Raw genomic sequence first — 19,950 nt, forward strand, 5'->3', positions numbered from 1 at the left:
TTATAAAATCCCCTAAAAGCACTCAATTTACATGAAGCCCAAAATCGAATTACTATACAATAGAAAACTAAAAAAGTCAAGACACTGTTGCTCCCCAATACTTGTATTGTTAGGCATGCAAGATGTGATGATACAATAATTCTATATAAAGCTAAGAACAGTGAAACAAATCCAACCTAGCATAAACTAAGATGTGAAGAATTAATAAATCAGCATCCAGCAGTGGACGGTTTCTCTTCTGTTGTCTGGCCGCTTCAACATGCATCTTGCGAAATGGCAAATACGGCATGTTCACCAGGTGCAGGGTCGCACCCCCATCATTTCGCTGGTGGAGGGGAATGCTTTTGACTGATTTGCTGCTTAAATACAGGATAATAGGCATCCTGATTAGTTTATTTGAGCCAAAATATGTGATATTCTATACAGATGTGATGGCAGGCACTAGCATATTCCACACCAGTGGTTCCCAAACTGGGATACATGTATCCACAGGGGTACATGATGTGGCAAAGGGGGAACGCAAAATGTTTGAGATTATATGTTATTTTGGAGTGGACTGAAATAAAACCAGACATCCCAAGTCTCCCGGAAGTTCCGGGAGTCTCCCGCGTATTGATAGCGGCTCCCTGATGCCCGCAAATTAGTTAAAATCTCCCGGAATCAAGAGCGAGCGAGCAAGAGCGGTTAGACTGTGCTCCAAACTGTGTAGCGCGCACGGCAGAGAGGGAGAGAGCGAGAGACCTTGCATGTGTGTGTGCGTGTGTGCATCAAGAAGTGCATGTAAGACAGAGAGCATCCTGATTGGCCTGTTTCGGTAAGTCAACCAATCAATTGTCAGTGTGGGCGGGCTTTTATCTCTTCTCCTAATTAATCAGTTCAGTGTATCTAGACACAGGAGCGCCATGGCAGAGGGAGAGTGCCCCAAAAAGCGAAATATAAGACACATTTTACGCCAGACTACACGAAAGTGTACCCCTGTCTAATAAGAGTGAAACATAATGACAGTCTTGCACGCTGTACAGTTTGTAACAGTGACTTCAGCATTGCCCATGGCGGGTTAAATGATTGTAAAAGACATGTTGAGGTGAGTTAAACAAGTTTCATTTCATGTGCATATTATTCAGGCCGGCTAGTTACCTAGGCTACATGAAAACAATAAACTCCTTAGACCTGTTTAAAGTTGCAATGGAATATAAATAAAAGCAGTTTACATAAAGAGTATAAGCAGTTTATATTAAAAGTAATCTACATAATTAACAAATAATTCAATTAAATTGCATAGGCCTATAGCCTAAAGAAATTATATATTATGCTTTTATATCTTTTAGGGACCACAACTAAACTGTATTTCGGTATACATGGGTCCGGGATACCTCCCTGAAATGACTTTTTGCAGGTTGGGATGCCTGTAAAACTATCCGAGTTCATGTATTCCTCAAAGGCAAAACTTTAACGTGTGCACCTCTAGTGTACAAACAGCACAATGGTAGTTTCATGGTAAAATAAATGGTCCAATAATATTAACTAATTGTTGTCTGCATCCGAAATGATAGGTAGCTTTCTTGTTGCCTTGCTGCCCTATCAGTCAATCACTCAACAGACAGCGCTTGTGTACAAAGGTACCTCCAGAAACTAGATTTGGACAGGCTACTGAGGCAGTATAATTTCACATTGTTGCTAGTATACCAGCAACTGATTATTGCCATCGGTTGTCCCCTATAGGTCACATGTCTGCTTCATTCAGACCAACTGTACCACAATGGTCTACTAATAGAACAAAATCAAGAGTTTTGGTGATAACCAAGTGTATATTTCATGACTACAAAATACATTTCTCATTAAAAATGGAATCAAAAGTTGGACAAAGTTCTTCGGCTCAACCATTGTGGAACACAGGATTGTGGTATTTCATAGGCAGCAAAGGATACTAATATTCCTAGACAGGATGTGACACGAACATTAGATTCAGATGTGCCTTGATCCCTTCCTACCTCCATATGCAGCCTCCGAAGGCAGCATTTTCCTGGTTTCGAACACAGCCAATTTATCTTTTGTGTTCAAGCGTGAGAGTGTATAATACGCATGAGTGTTGGTCATTTATGGCAAGCACACGGCTAGGTAACAGAGTGATCACTAATTAGATAAAAATGGATAAATGGCTGAAAAAATGGCCACACCTAGGGAGTTAACTGCGGACAGAGAGACTGTTGCCAGCAGCACTGCTGATCTAGCCTTCAACAGCAGCACCCCAGGCACCTCCTCTGCTTCAACAAGTGTACATGAGCCCAATGGTGCTCCCTTCACGGTTAACACGATACTGAAAGTGATGCTTCTGAAGTTAAAGAGCCACATCATCTTCACCTCCCGGAAAAGTGCAGTACAGAAAGATCAGTAAAGAGGTGTAGATATGAAGAGAACTATATTAATTTGCTCATTACATACATTTGTAGCAAAGAAAATACCCAGTAACAGTTTGTATTTTGTGCAAATGTACTTGCTTATAATTGCATGAAACCAGCTTTTTTTGTGCAGACATCTTGAAACAAAGTATGCTCATTTCAAAAATAAACCTCAAGAATTTTTTGAAAAACATTTAAGAAAACTCAGGAGTACTGAAGTATGTTTAACAGCATCAGACACTAGAAGAAGGGTCTAGAATCATCCTACATAATGAGCTACAGAGTAGCTAAGACTGGCAAACCCCATACTATTGTGAAGGACTTAATTCTTCCAGCTGTGTTTATTATTGCTGGTGCAATGCTGGGAGTAAATGCCAAAAAAACAGTACAGAGGATGCCATCATTAAACAACACTATTTCACGTCGCATCACTGACTTGGTAGAAGACGTTTTAAAACAACTTTTGCTTTGCAAAATAGCCAGTGAATTCTGCAGGATGAAGAATCGACAGTTGTTGCTGGTTTAGCACAACTGCTGGTGTATGAGCGATACATTTACGAAGGGTCAATTATGGAAGATGTACTGTTTTGCTAACCACTGGAAATCAGGACCACTTAGGAGGATATATTTAAAGTCTTGGCTGGCTTTGTCGCATCACATGGATTTTGTGGACAAAATGTATGGGCATCTGTACAGATGGAGTGAAAGCCATGACAGGGAAGCATAATGGAGTGGTAACATGCATGCAGGCAGTTGCCCCAAGTGCATCTTGGGTGCACTGCAGCATCCACAGATAGGAGCTTGCTGCCAAGAGAATGCCTTAAGGAAGCTTTGGACAATGCAGTAAGAATTGTAAACTTTTTTAAAGCAAGGCCCCTAAATTCACATCTCTTCTCTACATTGTGCAATGAAATGGGCAGCAACCTGACCACGTCTCTATGGAGTCGCTGCCGGTGATTATCCATTGGAAATGTAGTGACACGTTTTTATTTTTTATAAATCATCCTTTTGTGTTGTGTCATGCTTGCATGAGAAAGAGTGTCTCACAAGACTGGCCTATCTCTGAGATATTTTTTTCTCGTCTGAATGAGTTGAATATTGAATTACAAGGCTTTTCTACAACTACAACATTATATTCAATGTGCAGGACAAAATTGATGCAATGGTTAAAAGGTTTGCTCTCTGGTCTAACTGCATTAATGAGAAAAACACAGAGGTATTTTTGAGCGTAACCTTGATTACACTGTCAACTGTGACATTGAGGAGCACCTTGCACAGCTGGCTGCACAATTGCAAAGATATTTCCCAGAGACAGACAACACAAACAACTGGATTCACTATCCATTCTCTGCCACCTCTGCACCCCACTTGCCAATTTATGAGCGAGAAAGTCTTATTTAAATCTCTACAAGAGGCTCTATGAAAATTGGCTTCACTCAAAAGTGCCAATTTTTGGATTGTGCATTGCATGCCAAGTATCCTGCCAGAGTACCCTCCCAACATTGTCATCATTTGGAAGGCTATGCAGAAAAGATGAATTTCCACAGCCAGGAACAGCACGTTTTCAAATATTCTCAGACATTACAATCTCCTTTTTAGTTTAATAACAACTACAGGAATGGTCCCTCTGGGTGCTTTCTCCTTTTCATTCACTCTAACTGTGCAGCATTGTGCGGACCAAATAGGGGCTGATTAATAGTCATGCATTCATGAAGGTCCGTTAGTGATATAGGGAAGTCTCGGAAGCAGAGAACAAGTCGTTTTTGCAGTGTCAATAAATGGTCTTCTTGGACAAGGGAGAAAGTTTTGAATTCAGGATCTTACTGTCACTTCTCAACAGAGCTTACGCTACGCCTACGTCATAAGCTGGAACTCAACTCTCTGGTGTGTAGTGATTATAGTTTATAAAGTTATAAATATGGATATTTTTCTTACAAAAATGCATTGCTTTGCTTCAGAAGGCCTTTGTTAACCCCCTGGAGCCGTATGGATTACTTTTTTGATGGATGGATGTGCTTTTTTGGGCTTCAAATCTAAGGTGCCATTCAATCCCATTATAAAGCTTGGAAGAGCAAGTATATTTTTATATATAACTCAGATTGTGTTTGGCTGAAAGAAGAAAGTCATATACACCTAGGTTGGCTTGAGGGTAAATTATGGGATCATTTTTGGGTGAACTAACCCTTTAAACAGACTAAATAACTGGTCAATTTGTTTGCCAATTGTAGAAGCTCCAGGTGCAAGGCCACATAAGGGCCAGAGTATTATGGAGCTTTTCCACTGCACAGTACAACTCCACTCAACTCGACTCTGCTAGCTTTTTTGGTGTTTTCCACTGTGGATAGTACCTGGTATCTGATATTAGTACCACCTTGGTTGAGGTTCCAAGTGAGCCAAGTCGATACTAAATGTGACGTCAAAATCCTGCAGATCACTGACTGGTCAGAGAGAATCGTCACTGGACCTACCAACAAAGTAGGGTAGGGAAAAGGTAAAAAAAAAACATAAAACTGACTACAGAACCATCAAGGAAAGTGGAAGGGGTTCGACCAAATGGACGCTATCTAGACCGGCGAGCAATGGGAGGGACAGCGCCCTGGACTCAGCCACAATAGAGGATGGTATATTTTGTTATGTTAACTCTACTCTGCTTGAAAGATTCACTTCATTTAGTTGACCAGCTACTGGAAGCTTCCTTCTAAAACAACCAGGCCAATTGAATTGTTACATTTGTGTAAAATCACCATGCAACAACTGCTTTATGCAGCACAGTGAGGTAGTAGCTAACAGCTAGCATTTGTGTTATTGTTTTGGTCAGTTTGTGTTGTGTTTAAGATGATGTCACGGCAGTAGAGGCGGCGCAAATATGACGATATGACATTGAGGTGACACTAAACTGCAGTGGAAATGCAAGCTCTGAAAAGTAAAGCAAGTAGAGTTGAGGCGAGTCAAACCATAACGTACAGTGGAAAAGTGCCACTAGATTGATGGCTGGTTCACCCTTTCAAAACTGCAGGAATATAAATTTTGCAAAATAATTGCAAATATTGCAAATAAAAAGAAAAGGCATTTTGTCACATGCAAAATAGCTCACATGCAAGATAATCATAATATTCCTGTTATAAATATAGTTAAAAATACTGAACTGAAATGGGCTTTGGTGCGCTTCTTACCAAGTCGCTTATTTTCTCTGCACTGTGCAGCTCTCTCCAGTCATGCCTGTAAACAGATACGCTTACTGCGCTTAGCACCAAGATAATGTATCCACGCTTTGTCTCACTTAAGTTAATATTATTATTATTATTATTATTTTACGTGGCAGTGCGGTAGATGTTTCTGTAGATGACATGGCAGGGTATGAAATTAGCAGATAATTTTGCTCGTCATCAACCCGCAACTGTGTGGCAGGCCACCTTTAAAACTTCTTGGAGTGACAAATGACAAGAAGCTCTGTTAGACACAAATACACGTGTTTGAAGAAGCACATTTGATCATATTTTGAAAAACAGATGAAAGAGAAGCCGTCGATTCGGTCTCTGATTAACTGTTTTTTAGAGGTTTATTGGGCATTGGCGCTCACGCGCACAGCAGTGTCTCACGGAACACACGCATATGATGAGTTCTCACTATTTCTTCCCTGTTCGTAATCTGGGAACAATTTGCCATCTATGAGAATGCTGAATATGATCTCAGACCATCTCAGGAAGCAAGGACATTGGGACGACAGGTGAATTGTCATGGGTCATAATTCAGTAGCTACAACCTCAGAAAATGGTTCTTGAACATGAAGTTTCTCTTCTGTGCTTGTCTACTCACTTTAGCCTCCATTTGAATGTAACATTCCCCAACTCTAACACTACGCTGGGTTTCCCGTTAACATTGCAACTTAAGCCTTTACAATCATCTTAACAGACGTTGTTCATTATTTTACAATGGAGCAATTTCCCAAACCAGCAAATAGATTGCTTATTATAAAGTAGAACTTAAGTTGTCATTATACAACTTGTATGAGCATGATAATTGGCACTGACCACCTCTTTTCAATGTGATTAAACAGGTTCAGACTTTATATTTTCAATCATATGTGTAATTATTGTATACCTGTCCTTTATTGTTCATACATAAAGGTTAAGATTTGCACCAGCTGAGAGAGCGGTTGTGGTGGAACGTCCCTAAGCATGATTATTGGGACTGACCAGCACATTTCGATGTGTTTAAACAGAATAAAATCATGACGCGTGAGATGGTGTCACTAGGGTGCGTTATTAAATTGTATTTACAAATGAATCAATATGACCTATAAACTTAATAAAATAATAAAAATATTGTTATTTTACATGTAATTATGCAACTTGAATCAATCGGCTGAGGCTGAGGAATGGGGCATGCTTCATTATATTCATGATGAAATTTGGAACAGAAAAGAGGTCCACCCTGTTTCACCAAGGTCCACTCATTTGGAGATTTCTGGCCTCGCCCCTGAGAAGCACAATTAGCAGTAGCAACAAAACATGCAGAGAAGAGCAGATCCCTTTTGAGGATATAAATATGACAAAAATGTGGCATTCCTTACAGCTTATGAAGCTTGTAAAAGGGGTACAAGGGACACTACCTTTATTGGGAAGTAATTGAAGCCTCTGGAAGGCCTGGTAATCTAAGGTATTTTCTCAGAGTTAACATATCATTAAATGCTGATAGCTACTGCTATCTCTCCACAGCAAAATGCCTTAGCGCTGACCCAGAACACATTTCCTCTGTCAGAAAACCTTCCTTATCCAAATCCCAGCTGTCGCTCACTGTATATCCAGCACACAGCACTGCCTCTGGCCCACCAAGGGAGAACAGCCCTTTGTCCCATGACTCTGTCTCCCAACTTGTTCTGCCTATCTCTCTCTCACACATATTTCTCTCCCTTTATTCAACTACCTACTGTAGCTTTGGCTCGCTTAAACTATCTCTCTTAATCTCTAACAGCTTCAGTCCTTGTCCAAGTCTGCTGTCTGCCTAGTGTAATTTAGCATGGAAACACAATTGCACACATACATACACATGCAAACACACATCAAACGCATAGAGCCCAACAGTCGGGATTCTGAAATTAAAATCTGATTCATTTTCACCATAGAGAAACAGATTTTACAGACCAACCATGAGCTCTGGGACTGTAAAGCAATTATATGTGCTTCTGTATAAGCCACAAGTCAAACGATTTTAATCAAAACTATTCTAATCTAGTTTAATAGATGAATTACCTGGTGAAGAACTACACTACCCTTAATGCTGAAAGGATATACACCAATCAGAAAAGTTGTGGTTGCCATGGAAATGACAAAAGACCACAGCAGCAACTCCCAACTCCCATAAGCCAAATGACATAAGCCACATACACACTACAAAGTTACTGAAGTGACAACCGCGATTAAATGTGGGATTGAGTCCCCTTAAATTTTCGTTCAATGTGAGTAGAGAATACAGAGCTGACTCCAACAATTGCACTGATTGACAAGTGATAACCATAGCAACGCTGTAGTATTTTGTGCCTGTGAACAGAAAACATGAATGCCACAAGCTGAACCCATTTTGTGTTCACTGTTTTTAAACAAAGAGATTATCCACCAGGGAAGTATTATCCAGTAATGTTTAGTTTGCTGCCATAGACAAAATCGCTAAGTCTTGTTTATGCACTTCTAATCAACTGCTGTTAAACAGCGCACCCTTTCTCTGGACTACAGTATAATGTATGGGTTACAGAGAGACCACATTGCTGATGAGGGGTCGAAATTTTAACTACAGTGGTAAGAGACACACTGGAATATATAAATGGGTGCAGCAGACACATACCTTTCTCATGCGCTGTTGATCACGTTATTAACAACTAGTTGTTCGGTTCGGTTCCATACACACTGCCTGTAATTTATGAAAATGCAGTTGTCACTACCTGATTCTGGGAGTTAATTCAGTTGTAGAATGTGGCTGCCACTCCAGTATGTTATCATACTGTGTATGTTCGGAAAACATGATCACGCGAGAAGCTGGCATGCCATTTCTGAAAGTTCCGTTACCCTAGGATCAGCAACAGTATGCCAAAAAACGGACAAACGGCAGCTCCTATCAGACATGTTTGCATCGGCTCCAGCATGTTTACCTTCCCCTGTGGCGTGACCGGATGTGCGTTACATCAGTAGCTCGAGAGACCCAGGTTCAGATGCATGCCTGAAACCAGGAAGTAGTTGCGTTCACATAATCAGTGAAGAGTGTGATTAATTTTTCCCTCTTACACAATATTTTTACTCAACTAATGGATAGGTTTAGGTTGGGTGGTGTAAAATGCATTCCTCATCATTGTATTACATCCTGGATAGCTGAAAAGAACACGTTTCACAACTAGCTTTTGCCATCCTCTGCTGGACATAAATGGAGCTTACATGTGCCTATAACAACACTTAATGCTTTGGCCACTGGGGGCAGTGTTTTAAACTTCAGTCAGCATCTACTGATTTTGGCTGAGGAAAAGTTGACCTACTCTTTTCGATTTCACTGTGATCAGGCTGGTACAGAACAGGATTAACCACTTAAAGGTGAACTGACAACTGAATTGAGATGCAGTGTGTACATGGCCATGGTCAAGTCCGCATCCCTACTTCCCAAAACTACTTTTATAGTTGTATATATATATGAATATTTTGGAAATAATGTACAAATATATAATTTTTTTAAATACTATTTTCTTTCAAATTGAAGTTTACTGTTGGACCTGGTTAATTTGGCTCATGGCTTAAATCTTTTTATTAAAGATCTTTTTGAAATCTCCATTGAGAAAATGAATGGGAAAATACTTTGAGAACCAGTGCCAGAAAGTGGACAATCACTGTCATGCTCCATTTCTAAATACCAGTGTTAAGGAGTATTAATCAAAAGTGGCAACTCTACTAACTAAACAAAAAAAAAATTCAGTAGCGTGACAGTAGTTCCAGTAAGTAATCAGTAACATGGTACATTTTCCAACAAGTAGCTCTAGCTTCACAAAATGTTTATTTGTCACATTGTTTTGTGAACGCAGCAATAAAGCCAAGGGAGTAATCAAACACGCTCACCTAGTATCTTCTAGTTTATTTGTTTATATAAAGTATACATTTTTAATATAATGTTGTCACCCTGTATGTTTAACCCTTTTGAAAATTAGCCATGGTTTTATTTTAGTAATATTATAACAACCATGACTGAAGCAGCCATGTTTTTTAATGGAAACCATGACTTTACTAAAATAATATTGTACTAACAACGATTGTAGTAACCATATTTTTTATTTATTTATTCTTTTACAGTAACCACGGTTATGATGCAATTAACAATGGTTTTACAACAGTAATACTACAGTGCCTGTCCATATAGTAACCATGGTTTTAATAATTAATATTGTAGTAACCATGCCTGCAGTAACCAATTTAATATGTAATTATCAGGTTGATTGTTATATACAGAATATACACAAACACACACACACATACTCTCTCTCTCTCTCTCTCTCTCTCTCTCACACACACACACACACACACACACACACACTTTAAATAGCTTCAATGTATTTAGCTGCTGTTTGTTAGAAGCTTGTAGTGTAGCTAACAACGTTTTTAAAGAATTACTTGTAGTTACAGTTTTATAGTAGCTTTCCCTATACTGTCAAATACACACAGATTTGCACATGCATGTAAAACATGATTTACATGTAAACTCTCCCTCTCACCCACAAACACACACTAAAGCCTGCACTTAGGGTGTGATGTGGATCGCTCCTATAAAAAGAGGAAAGAAGGGGGGTGCAGGGGGTTTGGCACTCATCTGCAGAGCTAAGAGAATGCAGTCTTGGCATGAAGCACAGACTGGGCTTGCTGTGTTTGTTCTTTACATGACTTTACAAGATTTTGGTGATGTACTCGACCAGGTGTTGTATGACCTGCATCCCTGGCCAACCTCCAAGTATATACTGCATTTTTTAATCACTCATACTGTGGTCGTGTTCCGTTCCTTTCCCTGACCTAACATCCAAGAGTGGAGAGCTGTAATAAAAAGAACCAATAGATCTATAGATTTAGTCCATAAATGGAAAAATATTTGAAAGGAGTTCAATGGAACCTGTTCATGACATTGCAAAGGCACATATTGCAGCTTTGAAACAATTTGTGTGAACGGCCATTTCCGAGAAAAGAATGCTGTGGGAAGTCTTATGCTGTATTTTTTAATTGAACAACCAAATGAAAACAGATGAAACTATGCATTGTCATGATGGGAAAAGTTCATGCTCAATTAAATCCAGACTTCAAAGTCATAAAATATTGAAGTGATCTATGAAGGGTACAAATCATGAGTGTTGTGCGGACGCAAAAGCATGTTTGGAGAAAAAGCTGTAATTTAAAGTTTGGCCAAAGACAAAAGCGTTTTTCGAACAATTACAAATAACCCACAAATCTGCTAGGACAAAAGAGTTAGCCTTTATAAGGGCATAGCCACGAGAGGCAATGATTTTACTATCATATTCTTATTTTACCACAGTTAAAACTACCTTAACCATATGTAACAAGGTTAAAGGTTGGGAAAGGAGGAGGCGGGAACCAGCTGAACAGTCAAAATAATATTTAATAAGAACTTAAACAAAAAGACACACAACTTTCTCTCTCTCTCTCTCTCTCTCTCTCTCTCTCTCTCTCTCTCATGTTATGTTACTACGACTATGACGCATTTTACTATACCTTACAAGAATATTTTTACTGCTCCTTGTACATATCATGGCACTTTCCTGGAGAAATATACACTAGACCACTACAACAACACTGACTTTTATTTCCTTTCACAAAAATCACAAATAAAACAGCAGATTATCCATTCATAAATATTTACTTTCCCTTGTTCTATTAACAGGATAGTTCACCCAAAAGTGAATGTTTAATTTACTCACTTTCATGCTATTCCAGATTTTATCTCTATTGGTCCTCAAAATACAAGTTAATGGTGCCCAGAACTTTGAAGGTCCAAATGGCAGTATACTGTAAAAGTAATCCATAATACTCCAGTAGGTAAAGCCATATCTTCTGAAGCAATATGATGATGTGGTGTGGGTGAGAAACAGATAAATATTTAAGTCCTTTTCTTACTGAAAATCAAGTTTTTCACTTTCACTTTCACATTCAGCCACCTACTGGTTGGGGCTGTTTAAAAGTGGAGATTGATAGTAAAAGAAGGATTTATATATTGATCTGTCTCTCACCCACACCTATCATATTGCTTCAGAATATATTGATTTAACCACTGGAGTCATATGAATTACTTTTATGCCTCCTTTATGTCATTTTTGGACCTTAAAAGTTCCAGTAACCATTCACTTGCATTGTATGGACCAACAGAACTGGGCTATTCTTCTAAAAATCTTCATTTGTATTCTGTAGAAGAATGAAAGTCACACACATCTGGGATGGTATGAGGGTGAGAAAATAATGAGAGCATTTTCATGATTGGGTGAACTATCCCTTTAAGACATCTAAACACTTTTACTATAGTGCATGACTTGTATGGTGATACATGTTAATGTTTGCATCACATAACCCACTACATTTACAAGCTTGTTCAGACACAATCAAATTCAGCAGTAGCTCAACTGATAGAGCGTTGCAATTCCTATGCAAAGTACAGAGGTACGAGTCCTGAAGAGGATGCAAGTTGACACGTCAGTTCAATGCGTCATTGAAGCACCACAAATTGTGTTGTTGCTTCAGCAATTGTGTTTTTCATGTCATCCGTTGCTTTTTATGATACTATTCTTAAGGTTTAGGTTTAAGGTTTAGGGTAGGGAGGAATTTTTTGTTGATTTAAAGACTCGATGCACCATTAACTTTAATTCAAATCTGTTTTTCATTGCATATTCTCTTTTATTGACAATATCTGTTAGGTTTAGATTTAAGGTTTAAGGTAGGGAAGTAGATTTTGTTGATTTAAAACGATCATTGGCCTGTTGCATGATGCTGGTTTCCATGGCTACCCAGGTAAGTTTGAGTTTATTTTGAGCAAGCTGTTTTTTCGGGCTCAAGAAGGTGGGTTGGATTTTACGGTGTTCATCGCCATAGCAACTTAAGCTACATGGCTAACCTGCTCTGGAACAGTGTGGCAAGGTGGAGGGCGTGGCTGGGCCGTGATGGAGCATGGCCGGCGCTGAATCAGCTGATCAGCGGGAGAGCGAGATAAGGGGCAGTCAGAGACACCAGTTCGAGAGAGAGAGAGAGAGATGCACATGGCCACATTGCATGTGTGTCTTTGTCCTTATGTTTTATGTTGTTTTTAGTTAATTTACATCATTAAAGTTTGTTTATTGTTCAGCCAGTTCCTGCCTCCTCCTTGCCCATCATTAGACTGTTACAGTGGTGCCAAAACCTGGGAAGGAGGAGGGATGCGTTGTCACCTAGTCCTCACCGCTGCCATCCACCAGGGGAGCAGCCATCTGCCTGGGGATGGAGGGGTCACTGCCGTCCGCTGGGTGTGGAGTGAGCTGGGATCCACCAGAGGGCAGAGGAGAGGTTGAGGACTGGGCGACAGTGCATCCGGGAGCCGGCGAGCAAGTTCTTCTTTCTCTCTGGGATTTGTGTGTCTCTGTAAACCCTTTACCCTCTTCCCATGCCTCCCCTCGTCTCTCCCTCCAAGTTCACAGGAGGCAGGGTGGGCTACCGGCTGACAGAATGGCCAGTTGCGCCCCAGCCTGAATCGGGCAGGAGAAAAGTGTGACGAGAAGGAGGGTGTGGCCGGGCCGTGAAGCATGACTGGCGCTGAATCAGCTGATCAGTAGGAGAGTGAGATAAGAGGCAGCTGGAGACACCGGTTGGACAGAGAGAGACGCAAGCAGCCGCGTTGCATGTGTGTCTGCGTCCTTATGTTTTATGTTTTTTTTAAGTTACAAACAGGTTTTATTCGGGCTACAGATCGCAAACTGATATGAACCAATCAGCTGTGAGTAAAGTGACATCTATGATGCAATGCAGTCACGCCCCCTGTCTCTACGTAATTTTCATGAGATCAAGCTGCCATTTACACCTTTATGTTTGTACATATCTGCCTTTTACAATGATATTAAACGTGATTTTTTCCAATTAGGATTTAGAGTTAGAACTACTGTATGCTATGTAAGGGATAATGTACAGTCAACCGGTGGTTATCGCACAATAAACCCAGACAGGGTGATCAGGACCCTGATGCGAAGTGACTTATCACATGGCTACTAACCAAATAAAACGAACCAAATCAATTAATACATGGACATACAAAATTGATTTGTGTTGAAAGTATGTAATTTAAGAAGAAATCAGTGAACAGCTGAAATCAACCTCTGTTTTGCATCTGAATTCTGTTGGTGTTTGTTTATTTTGTGAAAAGGACCATCTGACTCCTCATTATTCAGCCTATTACAAGACTACTTGCCAAATAAGCAAATAAATGGATATGAGACATTGATTTGAGTTGAAATCATTTTGTTAGCTAACTTGTAGAGATCACACAGTGATCTGAGAAGCAGGAGAGATGGCTCACAGTGCCCGGAAGAGTGGTCTGATACGTGGATGTGCGGTTGTTACCGAACAATATCGGACTCCTAGATGGCGCCATTGACCAATCAGAATTGGGTATTCCAGAGAGACTTGTGAGAAAAAATGATAATAATTGTCCACCAACATGCATTTTTCAATGGTGTATTGGCAAAAATATTTTAGAATAAATTTTTGGCTGGAACTAAATTTTTTACGTCTGTATTTTTGTTTTTGATGTATTTACAGGGTTTCTAATCTGTGGTTGAGTAACTGTGGTTGAGTAACATCTTTCAAGGTTACAGAACACCATATGCTCAACTGCCATCCTTGACGTTTCACCATAAATCAGAAATAGTGCTTTTTCGCAGTGTGATGTTTTCTTTTTCCATGTTGTTCACTTGTTACAAAGCACTTCAAACACCTGCTCTAATAAGATGTGATGTTACAACATAAACACTTTCTTTAATTATTGTATGTGAACTGTTACATGTAAGTCTACATGACCTAATGAAAATAATTATGCTTTGTTCTATCAAGTCACCCTTGCTTCTATTAAAGTCAGTCTAATGGTAAATAAGCATAGATGATGTTCTTAGAAACTTGAAAATACCATAACATTAATTAGCTACATCACATTTTATTAATACTGTTAAAGAATATTAATATTAACTGGTTGGAATCATAGTTTAGTTATAGGATGACTTTAATAGAAGCAAGGGTGACTTGATAGAACAAAGCATAATTATTTTCATTAGGTCATGTAGACTTACATGTAACAGTTCACATACAATAATTAATAAAAGTGTTTATGTTGTAACATCACATCTTATTAGAGCAGGTGTTTGAAGTGCTTTGTAACAAGTGAACAACATGGAAAAAGAAAACATCACACTGCGAAAAAGCACTATTTCTGATTTATGGTGAAACATCAAGGATGATTTACTGTAAGTGTTTATTTAAATGTTTTCTGTTATCCCTTTAAATCCACGATGACATCATGCTACAAACACAAGGATCATGTTTGTCAGACCATGTTACCAGATAAATAACAGTGAAAGCTCACTGTGACCTTTGCACAGGACCAGTTTAACCAAAAGATCTCAGAGAATAGTACAAAATGATGCATGCTGACAGCCGGAACATTGTCTGTGCCCAGACGCTTCTCTACTTGTTGACAACATTAAATCCTAACAAAATATGAACTTCTAAGTCTGCTGGATGTCAGAATTGGCCAGGTAGAAGAGCTCTGAATTGCATTGACTGGATTCTGCTTTCTTTTGTCCTCTCTCCTTTCATACTTTCTTCATTTTTAATAAACCCAATCACTCAGTTGTTTTTCTGGAAAGAGCTCGAGCATCTTCTTGGCCCCAACACATCTTACACACGGCCCAGAAACCTTAAGTCCTCACACTTTTGTTTTTAGAGCTGACAGTGTACCGAGATAAGCTTTTACAAATGGGGCACAGAAGGGAGAACAACTTTTAAAAGCATTTAACTTTGAATAACTATTTCAGCACAGTCTTTTTGACATCCTGTAACAATAAGGTGAGATTGTGGAGATATTTCCACATTGTTTTTACTATGTCATCGAGCATGACCATTCATCACACATGCATGCACACGCTCGAATCATATGAGTACTAGAGGCTGTAAAACTCTTGTCAATAGAAAATTGGTAAGCAGATATTCTAGCCTGTCACATGAGATAAAATCGTGGGTGTTAAAATAAGAAAAATTAGAAAGAGGCTGCATAAGTCTGGAAAGAGATTAATGACAAAGACAAATGCTTCACAATAATTCTCAGCAGCCTGTTTTTTGTTTTTTTTGTAGCAAGTTTCAAATTGTAATAAATGTAGAACCTCATGCTCTTTAATAATTATGCAGTTGCACAGTAAAGGAGCACAGTGGTGATGTTATCTAAATACTTAATAATTTCTTATCTAAGAAATAAGAATATCTAAGAGGAAATATCTAAGAGGAAATGTGGATACAATACAATACAGATGTATGTGACTTTCAGTGCAGCTGATTAAATGTGTTTTCAGAGTCAAATGGCTTATTTACACCAATCATACACCAATCATACACCAATGATGGCAGATCCGCCATGCAAGGCGCTAGCCTGCCAATGGGAGAAACTTGGGTTTCAGTGTCTTGCCCAAGGACACTTCAGCATGTGGAGTTGTGTGGACGGGGAATCGAACTGCCAACCTAGCGATTAGTGGACAACCCACTCTACCACCTGAGCCACAGCCGCCAACCTTATGGTAATTTCTGCATATTAAGCTGAGATAGAAGAAAGTATTGTAATATTGAAATATATATATATATATACACTTCACCTTTAATGTACTTTTCTAAAACCTAGTAACATATCACAGTGTGACCTGACGTATTCCTTGAAGATTACCTGGTTCGGAAATTTTCTTACAATTTCTTAAAGGGATAGTTCACTCAAAAATGACAATTCTGTAATAATGTACTCCCCTCACGTTGTTCCAAACCAATCTAACTCTTTTTTATGTGGAACACAAAATGAGACATGAAAATGTGAAGGACTGACAGCTTCAGTCACCATTTACTTTTATTGCATGGAAAAAGATGCAATGTAAGTGAATGGTGACTGAGGCTGTCAGTCCCAAACATTCTGCCTAACAATTCTCTTTGTGTTACACAGAAGAAAGAAAGTCAGATAGAGTTGAACATCATGAGGGTAGGTAAATGATGGAAGATTTTTTTGAATTTTTGTTTGAACTACCCCTTTATAAAAAAAAAAATTGACGATTTAGCAACATGTTGTTTCCTGTACCCTAGGATCGGCCACATTACGCCAACTCACTGACAAGCGCCATCTCCTATCAGACATGTTTGCATCGGCTCCAGTGTGAACGACTGGAAGCTCGTTGGACAGCATCATCGAAGACCTGAGTTAAGTTAAAACCAGGAAGTAATACCTCAGCGGCATCCACACATTTCCTCTCAAACTCACTTGCGCTGTTCTCTATCTCTTTCTCATTTTCACTCTCTTTCACTCTCAATGGTCAAATCTTGGTTTGAGTGACCATGCAATGACCTGGTAGCAATCTTAACAATCGTGTGTTTAAATTATTCAAATATTTCAGGACAGACGAACAAAAAAAACATTTTCAGGGACAGATTTTCATATTATGCCTGAAAAGTGGTACTAATTACATGTACGTCTAAATTAATTTGTCATCAATTTTAAATGTATTACAGACAATAGATTTGAGAACAAGTGAAACAGCTCACCACCTTAACGCAAACCTTCTACCTTATGGACATGACATCTCCACAGATGCAAACACAAAGGTACCAGGGGTAATTTTTTAACACACCATATAGAACCACTATTCAATATTGTCTGCAAACCAATTCAGCTACAGAAATAAATACTCCACACAGCTGTCCTTGTTGAAATCGTATGAAATGCTGCATTGGAAAGGCAATGGTCCTCTTTTCTATGTGCACAGAGGGGTGCACAGGAAGCAAAAGACCTTTATGACAAAAGTTCAATGGGTGCACTCAAGACTCAATGACAATCCCACAGCACAATGTGCCACAGCATGAAAAACCCAACTATTTAGCTGAATCACTAAAAGATGCTGTGAAATCGCCAGTGGGTTACTATGCCTTCTAGAATTTTATGTTAATCTTTCATTAAAACTAGCAAGTATAAACCTAATAAAAAAGCACAAAGGCTAAAACGCATTTCTAAGAATTTTATATGCAATGGAATATTTTGCGGTTTAGCCTACTCTTGATGTCATGGTATATCTAAAACTAATACAAATTAACATTAGAAGCATTGACAATGGTTAAAACTAGGTTCTACATATGGTTTGTAGGATGCAATGCGGTACACTTTAATTAAATGTTTCTGTATGGCAGCTAAAAATAAATAAATACATAAATAAATAAACTGGAAAATTCCCATTGGGTTATAATGTAGTCTAGACTGTTTAGTTAATCTTTTCTAAAACGAATACATTATAAATAATAATAATATTAATAACAGTAGTATTGGCAAATGCTAAAACTATGTTCCAAATATTTTATGCAATACCAATATGCTGGGAGCACTTTAATTCAATGTCACTATATGGTAGTAAAAGATGCTGTAAAATTACCAGAAGATTATTATTTAATTATAGAATGTTTAGCTAGTCATTCTCAAACCTAGTATGCATTAACCCAATAGGCTATGATGCAGACTAAAAAAGGTTCAATGTAGTAATTAGGATGCAATGCAATAGGGGGTATGATTTAATTTGATGTCTGTGTCTATACCAGTAGGTTCATACTTATGGTAACTCTATCAGATTGACTTTTGTCATGCATTATTATCTTATTAATTAATTAATTAATGTATTTATTTATTTATTTGCAATTTTGCATGTGCAACTACACTGACACTGACATGTGCTCTAAAATTGAGAGCGACATTTGCATCTCATTTGTCTGACAGTATGAATAGCATACGCATTGACGACTTTAAATGACGCAGCAAAGTTTTCAGAAAGATGCACTTTCCAAATGCGCAAACGTGCGCAGAAGCGCAACTGAATATCATGCGACGGCGATCAAAGTTCAGCACTGACTTACCCTCGAACCATTCGACTTCTGCGCGGAGGCTCCTGGCAGACACATCACCATGAGCAGCGTGAGCGAATACAACATTACGAGAAGGACCAGATTGTGGGAGTACATTCTGTCTGATGTTTTGACAGTCTATGGACAAGTATTAAACTTAATTAGCAAAGGTTCCAAAGTTGCAGGAAATTCCAAACGTGTTTTCCCAAATATATTCGTCCTCAGTGGGGTTTTCCTTTACATGTGTAAAGTGGTGTTCATTTTCATAGTGCCATGGAGAGGACTCATATAAAGTGATGTCGTAGTGATGCAATCTGTGTGATGTACGGTCCTGTCCAGCGCTACAGGTTGAATAGTTTGGTTTACGTTGGGAAGCGTTTAAAACCTGAGGAGGTGGGTTTATGTTGCATGATTGACATTCGGAGGGTCCAATGACAGTGTGATGGGGAGGGGGTGCAAAAGTCCGCGGATTAATCACCAGTCCACGTTGGTTACCGCAAGTGTAATGACGCACAAAGCTTTGCGTTTGCATTTGTTTTAAACAAATCTCATGCGTATAATTAAAAAATAATAATAATGTTTTTACGGCTATTTAATAAAGAGAAAACGTGATGTCCCCCCCAAAAAAGGTACAAATAAGTGATACAAAAATAAATCGAATATTATCTTTATTAAGGTTAATTGAATTTGGTAACACTTTCTATGAGTCTCCAAATAAGATTCACAAACATACTTTATTGAATAGAGTCCAGTATAGAATCAGTTTGAATTTTGTTTTATTCTTGGGTGTGTTTACAGTGAAATGGTGTTATTTTGTATTTTGTGAACGTGTAATGTATATCATTTCTAGCATTTGTTGTGATTTCTTATTACCACTAAAAATATCTTATGAAAGTTTATAAGAAGATATACATTTTGTCCCTTTACTTAAAGCGTACCTATTACACACATTATATTTGAAATATATATAATACATTATACATTCTGCAGATAACATTTGATGTTGCTTGTGCTAATGCATTATACTCTAAGGTATAACTATGAATCTGTACGTATTATAATGTATTATAATTATGATTACAATTGTTTATGAGAAATTACAACATATCATAAGGTGTATTATGAAACAGTTCTAATTGACTTTACAATGCAATATAAATATGGACTTCATAGAAAGTGTTACCATTAATTTCTATGACATTTTTTAAAGTCTATCAATAAATTGCAGATTTAAAAAACACAAGACTGTGTTGTAATCGTTGGTTATTTAGAATAACTTCAATATCTGCGTATCGATGTTCGATGCTAATGCTCCGTTTCAGTATTGTGATACTGATAGAAAGATAGATCGATAAAAAAATAAAATAAATACAATTAAT

At 38.4% G+C, this 19,950-nt stretch overlaps 1 protein-coding gene across 7 annotated transcripts in view; it reads right to left on the reverse strand.

Moving 5' to 3' along the window:
• The window catches only part of LOC127662557 (SPARC-related modular calcium-binding protein 1-like), a 104,451-nt gene extending 85,546 nt beyond the window's left edge, over positions 1 to 18,905 (reverse strand). For all 7 annotated transcript variants that reach the window (XM_052153798.1, XM_052153797.1, XM_052153801.1 and 4 more), the window contains exon 1: positions 18,584 to 18,905. In XM_052153798.1, the coding sequence (XP_052009758.1) occupies positions 18,584 to 18,688 (105 nt within the window). In that variant the 5' untranslated portion in view covers positions 18,689 to 18,905. The remainder of the gene's footprint in view (positions 1 to 18,583) is intronic.
• Positions 18,906 to 19,950: the final 1,045 nt, after the last annotated feature.

This window comes from Xyrauchen texanus, chromosome 22 (assembly GCF_025860055.1).
Source record: "Xyrauchen texanus isolate HMW12.3.18 chromosome 22, RBS_HiC_50CHRs, whole genome shotgun sequence".
Classification (NCBI taxonomy): Eukaryota; Metazoa; Chordata; class Actinopteri; order Cypriniformes; family Catostomidae; genus Xyrauchen; species Xyrauchen texanus.